This window comes from Leuciscus leuciscus (assembly GCF_965113295.1).
Source record: "Leuciscus leuciscus genome assembly, chromosome: 2".
In the NCBI taxonomy this organism is placed as follows: domain Eukaryota; kingdom Metazoa; phylum Chordata; class Actinopteri; order Cypriniformes; family Leuciscidae; genus Leuciscus; species Leuciscus leuciscus.
The window spans coordinates 26,998,168-27,009,201 of record NC_138726.1 but is presented as its reverse complement, the minus strand read 5'-3'; the positions used below and the strand labels follow the sequence as shown (position 1 = coordinate 27,009,201).

The 11,034-nt window shown below is 39.6% G+C and overlaps 1 protein-coding gene across 1 annotated transcript; it reads left to right on the top strand.

The window, feature by feature from the left end:
* The first annotated feature begins 4,457 nt into the window (after positions 1-4,457).
* On the top strand, positions 4,458-8,563 carry igf2a (insulin-like growth factor 2a). The gene is made up of 4 exons (XM_082161918.1): positions 4,458-4,665; positions 5,016-5,148; positions 5,947-6,122; positions 7,053-8,563. The coding sequence occupies exons 1-4, from the start codon at positions 4,606-4,608 to the stop codon at positions 7,287-7,289; spliced, it is 606 nt and encodes a 201-aa protein (XP_082018044.1). The 5' UTR covers positions 4,458-4,605; the 3' UTR covers positions 7,290-8,563.
* Positions 8,564-11,034: the final 2,471 nt, after the last annotated feature.

The following is an 11,034-nucleotide window of genomic DNA, read 5'->3' as shown; positions in this document are numbered from 1 at the left end:
TGGCTTGGTGTGCTGCTGAGTCGACAAAGGCTTAGGGTGACTAGAAGCAGCAGAACTGGCCCACTTTGGAAGGAAGTGGCGCATCACCTGCGACGACTTCTGGGCCATTGTAAATCGCTTAGCAAAGCCATCCACTGCAGAACCGAACAGTCTCAAGGGGGAGACCTTGGAGTCAAGGAGAGCTGTTTTGTTGGTGTCCTTGATCTCTGTTAAATTAAGCCAAAGGTGGTGCTCGAGGACCACCAAATTGGCCACTTGGGCTGTGGACTAAGTGGTGGGAGGGGCAAGGACGGCCACACAACGCAGCTCTTTGAAGGCCGCTGGGTCGGGTCCAGACTCTACCATGGCATGGAGGAGTTTGACCTGGTAGACCTGAAGGACCCCCATTGTATACAGGGCAGATCCAGCTTGACCATTTGTGGCGTAAGCTCTGGCCCCAAGGGCTGAAGTGGTCCTGCACGGCTTGGAGGGATGAGCTGCTTTGGTCTTCCAGCCGAGGGCCGTGGGCAGGCAGAGATGAGTAGTTACGGCCTCTTCCAACGTGGGAGGCTTAGTGTACCCCTTTCTCCCTGCGCTGTCAACAGAGGTGAGGGCAGATGAAGAGGAATAATGGAAGAGCGCTGAGTAGGGGGATCGCCATGACTTGGTCAGTTCTTCGTGGACTGCCGGTAAGAACGGGGCTGGTTGCCGGAGTTCGCCCAGTCCTCCACTTCAGAGGGATCCAGGGACATAGTGTCGTCAAAGTCCTCGTGGGATCCCCCAAATGAAACCATGCAGATGAGGAGCGCTGGTCTTCGCAGATGAAGAGCAACAGATAATTGTTGCTCTGAGGGAAGAGTGAGGCATGGGGCGTTGGCTGACATGAGCTTGCTACAGCCTGGTTACTCTGTCCCGCAGCTCCGCTGTTTCTTCTGTCTTGGCTCGAGAGGGCAAGAGGAGGGGAAGAGAAGGGGATAGCGTGCAAGGCAGGATCGCTTTTGTTGAAGCTTCTGAGGGAAGCAGGGGAGCCTGCATGAGCCACATTCGTGGTGTGACATTAAGAAGTAAAATTTGCTCTTGATGAATGATTACGGGAATTTGGCCTTTGTGTTTCCTCATATTTATACTCATGTTGAACAAAAAGTCATGACTGGACAATTTCATTCTCCTAGTCACCCTGGTGTGCTACAAAAAAACATAAATATGAATGGGAATATACTTAAGAGATGTTTCACTCATACGAATTCTAGGGGTGCCAATAATTGTGGCCAACATGCATTAAGATTTATTTCATAATGTGATTTACCTCCCACTTTCAATTGTTTTACTTCAAATGAAAGGATAGAATTTTGTGAATTTTTTTGAATGAAAGATCAAAAGGATGAACAATGCAGATGTATTTTCACAGCCGCCTTTGCTCATATTTTCTCGCCTTTAATATTCATATTATTGCCAATATTAGTGGAGGGGACTGTAGACCTCAAAACATGACACAAACATCAAGAACGGCGATAATCAGCAATTGTAAGATGAGCTCTTAAAATCATAACACAACAAATAACTAACAATAATGAAACCAACAGCTACATTTTAAATAGTCAGCAAATAGCAAAACAATTATGGTATAACCGTAACCACATTATTTATTCATGCTGAAATGCATGCTGGGAACTAAAAATCCTTAACATTCCAGCAATATTGTTCAATTAGAGATTTTTTGTTCAGACAGTTTGGCTAGTTGGGACAACATTCGGGGGAATTCTGTTGGTCTAACATGGGTTTTTATGTAATTTCATGTACTTTACATTTTTAAGTAGCCTATTTGTGGCTCAAAAGGTCCTGTAAACTGGAAAATATATAGCACCTTTTTTGCTGTTTATTTTTATTCTTCATTGTGTACTTTATTTAAAACACAGTATACACCTACAAAAACCATAACAAATGATACAGAGTACAGTTACACAGTACTCTTTTGAAAATCAACTTTTTTTTTTTAAGTTTCAGAGGAAACACTAACGTGCTTTAACTTGTATTACAAATTTCAACGCAAAGTAGGGTAATTTTTTATTGCACAGGTGAATGTTGCTGTTACTGCTATTAATAGGCTAGTGAGTGTAAAGTGTTTGGTGTGAGGATTAGGGGGATTGGTTTACATGAGGAATGCAAATAAAGGCCTGAGCACTTTCTGGCAGAAAGTGCCAAACATATCAAAAACAGTGTGGAGTCCCAGACTGACCAATGGCTCACTGTATCAGATTGATTGTAATGAAAGTACACACACCAAATCAAATCACTTTTTATTGTCAAACCACCAAAACACAGAAGTGTAGTGGTGGGTTAAAGTCTTTTGTTTATACTCCAGAAAAAGCACTTTACAAGTCATAACATACATAAAATATACACAAAACAGGATTTATACAATACAGTACACACATTATAAACAAATAATACAGTAAGAAGTAGAGTATACACGTGTATTTTTATTTTTACATTGAAGATGTGTGTGTTAGAAGTGTATGATGTGTCTAGACCAGAGAAGTGCTGTGCCGGTGGTTATAGGGCTGTATTGAGGGGCCATTAGTTGTGTTACTACACTTAATGTTCAGAAGTCTAATGGCCTGTGGGAAGAAACTGTCTTTTAGCCGGCTGGTGCGGAACCGGATGCCTGATGGTAGCAGAGAAAGAAGTCCATGACTAAGGTGGCATCCTGCAAGCTTTCCTCACACACCTCCTGACACATATAACATTCTGGTCATTTCTAAAATAATTATGAATTTAATTTAACTTTAATCAGATTAAGCTAAAATCTCAGTCATGTAGTCATTTTACACTGGCTTTATGACTTTGGACCACTAGAGAGTGCCACAGTGTACTTGTTATGTTAGCCTAATGTCACAAGATGCTTCATACACTATATTAAACACTAACAAGTAAGTCTTTTTTATTAGTGGACGTTGTCTCTTATCTAATATATTATCACAAGCTGTTTAATGAGTGGTGTTGGGCCTGTCTATTTGCAAAAAAAAAAAAAAATCTTATGAACCTTGAGTATACTGACAGTAATACAATTATACATGCTGATTTTTGTCATAATATCACTGATTGATGTCCAATTCATCTCCACTTTTAGAGTGAAGTAAAATGAGCGGATTTTGCATGACAGTGGCTGCTGTTTTCAGGCAGACAATGAAATTAGTTTTTACTAAAGTTCCATTATGTCCAGTTTGAGGCATGTCAGGACATGTTGACTGTTCATTCATTTCCATGAAGCACTTTATTTATTACTTCTTCTTGACTGGTATGTGTACAGATTGTCTGTTAAAAAGTAGGCTATAGCCTAGCTGTTTCATTGCGTCGTGAACGGCGTATACAAATTATTGATTTGCTTTTTAAAGAAAATAAATGCTTTTAGGTTTTCGCACGCGCGCACAAGGGTCAACACTTGTCGTGTGAGAGTGAAATTTCAGCATGGTGTCTGTCTGCATTCACTGGAATGCGATTGCAACCCCCTTTGTTATGGTGAGAAGCTGAAAGAATGTTCCGTCAATTAAAATTCCTCGGGTTGACCTGTCCTGTTGCCAAAAGGTATTTTAAAGAGGGGGCTATTTGACTAAGAATGCGCATCGTCATTGGTAAGCAGGTAGGCCTACTCCGATTAGCTGAGTGTGCATGCATTCAAACATAAACATGTAGCCTTTTACAATACACTTTTACAATATTCTTGCATCAAGTATCTTATTGCTTTTCGTCTGTTTTAGGACTCCCGAATCAGACGAGCAAAAAAACGTAGGTAATACAAAGATTTGGAAAAAATAATAAAGAATTCTAAATATGAAGTTTGAACATATTTTCTTAAGTGGATTAAGGACAAATGTTGGCATAAATCGAAATAGCCTACTTTTTGTTGTCAAATTGAATTTGATTAAGAGTAGCATTCCAGTTCTCACACGCACTGTGAGCGGACTGGCTGTAGCGATTGGGAAAGCATTTCCGCGAATCGGATCTTTCGAACAGTTCGTTTCAAAGAACGAGTTCAAAAATAGATTCTTTACGTCATCACGTAAAGCGTTCCAAAAGCGCCCCAGTAAAATATAAAGCACTTATTTTACTGTATGTGTTTTCTTAATAAGGGTGATTGTTGTAATGTTACATGTCCCCGACCTAGTTCCGTTTGTTGCAGCAATCAACTCATAAAAACAAGTCTTTTATAATCAAAATATAATTTGTAGAAACAAGAAATACTAGTAAAATCGACTCACAATATCTTGGTTGAAATGTTATTTATTTTCTTATGAAATTAGAACAAGTTCTTGTTCATGCGAGTTGTTGACTCGTGAACCGATTCACTGATTATGTCCAGTTTTGTGAAGCGGTTCAACCCAGTTCATTTAAAAAGGATCCGACTCAAAAGAACCATTCTTTCACGAATCGGACATCGCTACTGGGCTGGGGGGTGCGAGGGGCGGGTGTAGTATATATTGCCTCTCAGTACATATCCCTTGCCTGTCCTCTGAACTTTGAGACAGCCATAAGCATCACTCACAGAGATGCAGCAGACTGGAAATTAAACAAAGCAACTCTTTAGTACAACAGCTAGTAAACGTCGCTTTCCACAAACCGCCTACAATGGACGATTACCATCTATTCTGTGCATCGTGTCGAAAAACGGAGAAAAGACAAACAACGGTAAGAGAAAGTGATAATAATGAGCTTGTAGTACTACCTTTCTGCATGTTTACATTTGCACAATTTCAACGTAATTATTTAAAAATGTACATTTATGAATATTAATGGCGATATGTCAAACTTTGAGAAAAGTTTTCATAATCTTCATCATTATGTGGGTTTGAGGGTTGTTTTAAGGGTAGCCATTGCTTGATTGTATCACTGATACGGATAGCGTCTCCAGTTACTTTGAACTTTGTTGAATACTATTTGCTGAAAACCAGACAATTACATCAGTAGCCTCTTTTAAACGATACAGTTTGACTGCGTGTGTATGAACTGACTCACTCAAGTCTGTTTTCATTTTACAGATGTGCTCACTGATACTCTTCATTCTGTCATTGTTCATGTTGGCATCCCCCGTAGCAACGGCGGAGACGCTTTGCGGTGGAGAACTTGTGGATACTCTGCAGTTCGTGTGTGGAGAAAATGGGTTTTATATCAGTAAGTGTAACTCTTACAGTGCTGTGTGATGGTTATTGCCAGGAAATCTAAACCTTTACATAGCTATTTGTCTTACAGAAGTAAATTTAAATTGAGTTAGTGGTCATAGTAAATGGCATAATCATGTGTCTTGTCTTTCAAATTGCTGGTTGCATAATTACACAAGTACTAATGACTGTCACAATGAGCGTGTTCATTAATGAGGAAACATGTCTTTTATCGCTTTCCACCAACTGTTCTCAATGCAAGCCATTAGTGCTGTTAATTGCTGTTAAATGTAAGTGTTAGGGGGACAAATTGAATTTGTGTTTGCAGGTATTTATTTGTTAGCAAACAATTTCTCTCGGCTCTCTCTCTCTCTCTCTCTCTCTCTCTCTCTCTCTCTCTCTCATCCCCTGTATTCCTATCAGATGATGGTGGACTTCCCCCTTTTGTACCTCTCCTGCTGTTCTTTATCTTTTATCTCTGTTTAGTAGGCAAATGGCAAGGTTAAAGGATCCATTTTGCTAGCTATTCACACATCCTTGGGAACATAGAACAATATTTGTTTTTCTGTGCGCAGTGTTTTAAAGTCCTTATCAAATCGGTTAGTGCCAAAAATAAAAAGGGGGTCACAAAGAACAGGAAAGAAAGAAAGGATCTGTTGATGCAGTCTCAGATTTCAGAAATCCTAGGAACATGCCAGCAGCCACATGTGGGATTTGGTGAAATATAAACAAAAGGGTGTGAATTGGTAGCATTGGTCGCTTTCTAGGGGAACCCCAGAGTTGATCGTTTACCTTCTCTTCCCCCACCCAGGCAGGCCGAACAGATCAAACAGCCGCCGTCCTCAGAGAGGAATAGTGGAAGAATGCTGCTTTCGGAGCTGTGAGCTGCGTCTGTTGGAGCAGTACTGTGCAAAACCTGTGAAGTCGGAGCGAGATGTTTCCTCCACCTCGCTGCAGGTCTTCCCTGTGTCCCAGGCTCTTCACAAGGTACATGGAGCTGCTTATCTTCCCCTCCCCCCGTCGAAAGCCCAGCACAATGATTTTGCTGAACCCACAAACACAGACTCAGACTAGACAGGCAAGTCAGACATGCAGCCTGTTTTTATCACTGCAAAATCAATATTAACCATGTCTCCTCTCTCAGAATTGCTGAGCAATGTGGAAAATGGCACAGATCATCAGAAATCTGTAGACTGCATTAAATGATGTACGAACAACATTTAGGGAGATAGTTGCTCAAACAAAAGCCCATGGCAACACCATGAAACTCTACTGGACAGCATGTGCAATGATGTCAGTATTCCAAGCACCAAAACAAGTACAAGTGTTGTGCCGCATTCTGGCAAATTTTTGTGCCATGTGCTCTTGGCATGGAAATATGTTAAGCGTTGGCAAGACAGTTGGCCAGCTGGCCATTGCTTGGATTTGAAAATTACAAAAACAAACAACCCAACAACACAATAGCCCCACTTGAGTCTACATTCGCACTGTGAGTTGATGAGGACGCTGGAGAGGTTGTTCAACGAATAATCAATTTGCCTATAGAGTCAATCTGAAGTCTTTTATTTTTATTTTTATTTTTTACTGTACCAGGGTAAGAGCACAATAAGAGAACGGCCTATGTATGTGACACAGTTATTAGATTTGAAGCAACAATTTGGCTTTGTTCATTATCATATTGAAATTTGAAGAATTTATGGATTTGGCAGATGCTTTTATCCAAAGTGACTTGCATTGCATTCACTGTAGACATTTAATCAGTTCATGCCTTCCCTGGGAATCGAACCCTTGACCCTTGGTAATGCTAGCGCCGTGCTCTACTGTTTGACCTAGTGTTTCAAAACTTTGAAATCAGTTGATAATATGACAACAGATCAATGGATTACAGAAACTACAGCAAGTTCTTCTGTTTTGCAGGACATCTCAGGAGGGCCTCTTGGTGTGAAGTATTCCAAATATGAAGTGTGGCAAGGAAAGCCTGCCCAGAGGTTAAAGAGAGGGGTCCCATCAATCCTGCTTGCCCAAAAGTTTAGGAGGCAGGTGAGGAAAATCCAAGATGAGGAGCAAGCCAGTTTCCACCGCCCCCTCATGACCCTCCCCAACAGACACCCTGACATCCTTCCATACATCCAGATCAACACGTCCCACAAATGATGGCCAGCCTTCCTAAATGGCAATAAACAAGGGATTATAGCCAAGTCTTGGTCAGTAGAGGCACTTTTTTCATGAATCACACCACTCGGCCACCGTCTTTGTCAAATCCAGATTATGAACACTGTGTATTATCAGCCTTCGAAATGCAAGAAGTTAACGTTGAAAGTGAATGTAATGCGACAGGAGAGATGAATGCAGTCTTGGTGAATATCATGGGGATGCCCAGAACTGATGCTGAGGAAGTTGCCCGAATCTTGCTTGCACCCTATTGTGAATGTCATATTTTAAGGAATGAAATTATCGAGATTAGAGTCCTTTACCTGCACCTTTAAAGTGCCACACCTTTGGCATATAGACAGAAGTAAGGAAAATGTTGGCTGGCTGTGCAAAGCCAAGGACTCATGTTAACAGCACTAATTTTTATTTTATTTTTTGTGTGTGGACTGCTAAATATGATAACATTATGGTGCTAACTTTGCAAAAGGACTCACAAGGAGTTTGCTAAGGAGTTTTTCCGTTTTAGGAAAGAAAAAAAAACAAGATTGTATTCAAAAGACAATTAAGTAACTCTGATTGTTTGGAGATGATCCCAACCAGGAAAAACTGTTTCCATTCTTGGCTGTTCAAGATCCATAATCTGTGCCCTGGAGAATGAAGGTGAAGCCTTTACTATTAAACAATATAGCATTGCAATGGAAGGCAGGAAACATCACAAAATATTGAAGCTGAGGACATCTACAATCAAGTCATCTTGGACTTTGGGCTAGAGCAGTTTCGAGGTGTCACTTATTGGACCATAACATTCCTGTTTCCAGTCTGAGTTTCTGCCATTTTACTTTGCGAATTGTCTACACTGTTATTAAGACAGTATTTTACACATATAAACAAAAGAATGGAACAATCTTTTTAAAAGGAAATTCAGCAATAACCTCTTGCATAATTTCATCATATATTTTTAGTATTCCAGTGCTTTTGCTTGGAATAAAAAGAATACTTGAATATGTATGAAAAGTCTAATAAGATGTTGTCATTTACCCTAGTATGACCAGTCTTGCAAATTGAGCCACCAAACATTTTCTTTAAGTAATGGCACTGTATCAAGGCATTATTTATTTTGATATGAAACCCATAAAAATCAGTCCCAATGAGAGATTACATGCACAACCTGCAGTTTTTGTATATTATCTTTTTTAGTTGTTCTGCCTATGTATGTAGATGCTATGTACCAAAAAATGCTGTCTCTTTTTTAAGTAAAGTCAATGGAAGCTTCTAAAGTTGTCCTGACTCACTTTTTTAATAGCTTGTTTTACTGCATGTTGCCTAATCTAAAATAGTTGGATAAGTCGATAACTTTTGGAATGCATTTGGAACAGCAAAACAAGTGCATACGTACACAGGCTGTGACCTGGCTGCCCTAAGGGAAGGGTGAAGGCTGAGGAACACTTACTTTTGATGATTTGCTGACTAACCTTGACAAAATGCCATAGGTCAGCTCAGAAGCATGCAGAACCCATATCAGCTGTGCACCATGAAAAGTTGAGCCTCATCTTCAGTGCCCTCAAGGTTTCGTTATAGGTGTCCTCCCCAAAGTAAGTCGTCTTGTCTTTCTGAGGTCTATTTATGAAGATATTGAAATTCCAAGTATTTCTGAATCAGAATGGATGAGAAAGCATTTTAAAGCTCATCAACTGGCGCAAACTGAATGGGAATGGTATCTTGCAAGTGGGAAGAAGTGTGCTGCTACGGTTTACAGACAAGGTGTTTAAAAGTGTAATTTGCATATACAGCATTTGCATTGAAGGGATAGGTCACCCAAAATTCTGTCATCATTCAAACACCTTTAAGTTGTTTAAAATCTGTATGACTTCCTTTCTTCTGTGGAACATCAAAGAAGATCTTTTAAAAAATGTTTCAATTGTTTTTTGTTCATACAGTGATAGCCAATGGGTTCCAAAACAACATTGGATTTGGACATTCAATATATAGACAAAAAATAAACAAACAAATAAATAAAATGTCTTCTTATGTATGGAGGGAGCCCCTTACATGACAGGGTATCATGGCCATGAATTAAACAAATTGTTTCCACAACATGAAGGAACAAATTAGCACAACATGGCCATGATTTAACTAATACAAGGAAACTAATTAATAAAAAAAAATGGCCACAAATTTGTTGGGAAGTTGTGAGATTTATCTTCCTCATGTCATCTGCAGGGCTACATACTTTTGTTTTCCATTGAAGAAAGAAAGTCATACAGGTTTGAAACAATATGAGGGTGAGTAAATGATAAGTATTAATAATATTTACCAATAGTCTGCTTGTATTTGGTCATTGGGTTATCAAATACTAAAATACTCCTGTGAATACAGTTTAATCATTTGAATGTTTAGGAGTCATACAGAAGCTGCAGCACTTTTAGTGGTTACACCGTTCATCTACACTTCATCCAGTCTCATTCCACCCCAAACCCAAGGAAACTCTACAGGCCCAAACCTGCTCTTAACAGTCTTCTTCATAGTTCATACCTTATGAATATAATCGCAAAAGCTAAATGCCAGATATTAATTTGACTGACTTTGTGCCTTGGGGATGTTTATGTAAGACTTGGAGGGGTTGAGATGTGATTTAAGGACAGGGCTGTTTTCTCTAAAGCCTGAGATGGGAAAGAACAGGAATGATACCTGAAGGATTAACTTCAAAGTCTCCGACGTTCAGTTCACTCTCTGGCAGCTGAAACTATCCTTCAATCTATCAGCTATCCACTTTGTCATTTATCTGTTGTGCTGCTCTTGCTCGTGTACATGTTGTATCGTGGGAACTGATGTTTTGTTTACACAAGCAAGATGATATACTCTTTGTAGTTGTTCTGTATAAAAACTGTATACAAAATCAGGTTAATGGTGAACTGGATGATGGTACTTGTGTCTGAGATCATCACAAGCTTCTGTTCAAAAGATGTCTGGAACAACAGATTCACACTGACACAGTGTGCCTGTTGTTTGGTCTATTGTGTGAAATGAAGGCTGTAACTATTGATGTCCCACTGAGCAAGATATCTGCTCTCTAATGTGTAGGCAATGCCTGAAATCAGCCATAAGCAAACAAATGGCCACAAATTTGGTGTTTCAAGATGCCGCAATGTTGTTTACTATTTATCACGATTCCCAGCAAATTCTGCAATGCAATGGATTTTTAAGTTCAGGAAACAACTGTAAAGTCATTCCCTCATACAAAATGTTTGTTAATTTTTTGAGACATAGTAATACGCCTTATTTTCCTTCTCTCTTTTGTCTTACAAGGCTTGATCCTGCAATGAATGCAGGACAGCTATGTTATCAAAGGCAGTACACAAATACAAAGCTTTTGTATTTGATTGAATTGTTAAAGTGAAACTTTCTTGTGAATGACTGTTGTTACTCCAAATGATATTCTGTGACAAAGAAACTCTTTGTATTGCGTATAGATCTCTCCATTACTACACGGGGATGAGTGTGTTTACCCATGTCATAATCTTGCATAACCCTATTATGCAGAAAGGCCAAATGTGTTCAAAAGCATGCAGGACATTCAATGTGACATCATGTCTACTCAAAAGGCAAACTGCCATGATGCTGTATGCATGTGTATGCATGTGTATTAATGGATGAATGCACTTCATCCATTAATATTGATTGAATAGCTATCAAATCATGAAAAGACAAGTGTAATGCCCTCCAAGACGCATTCAGGACAGATTACAAT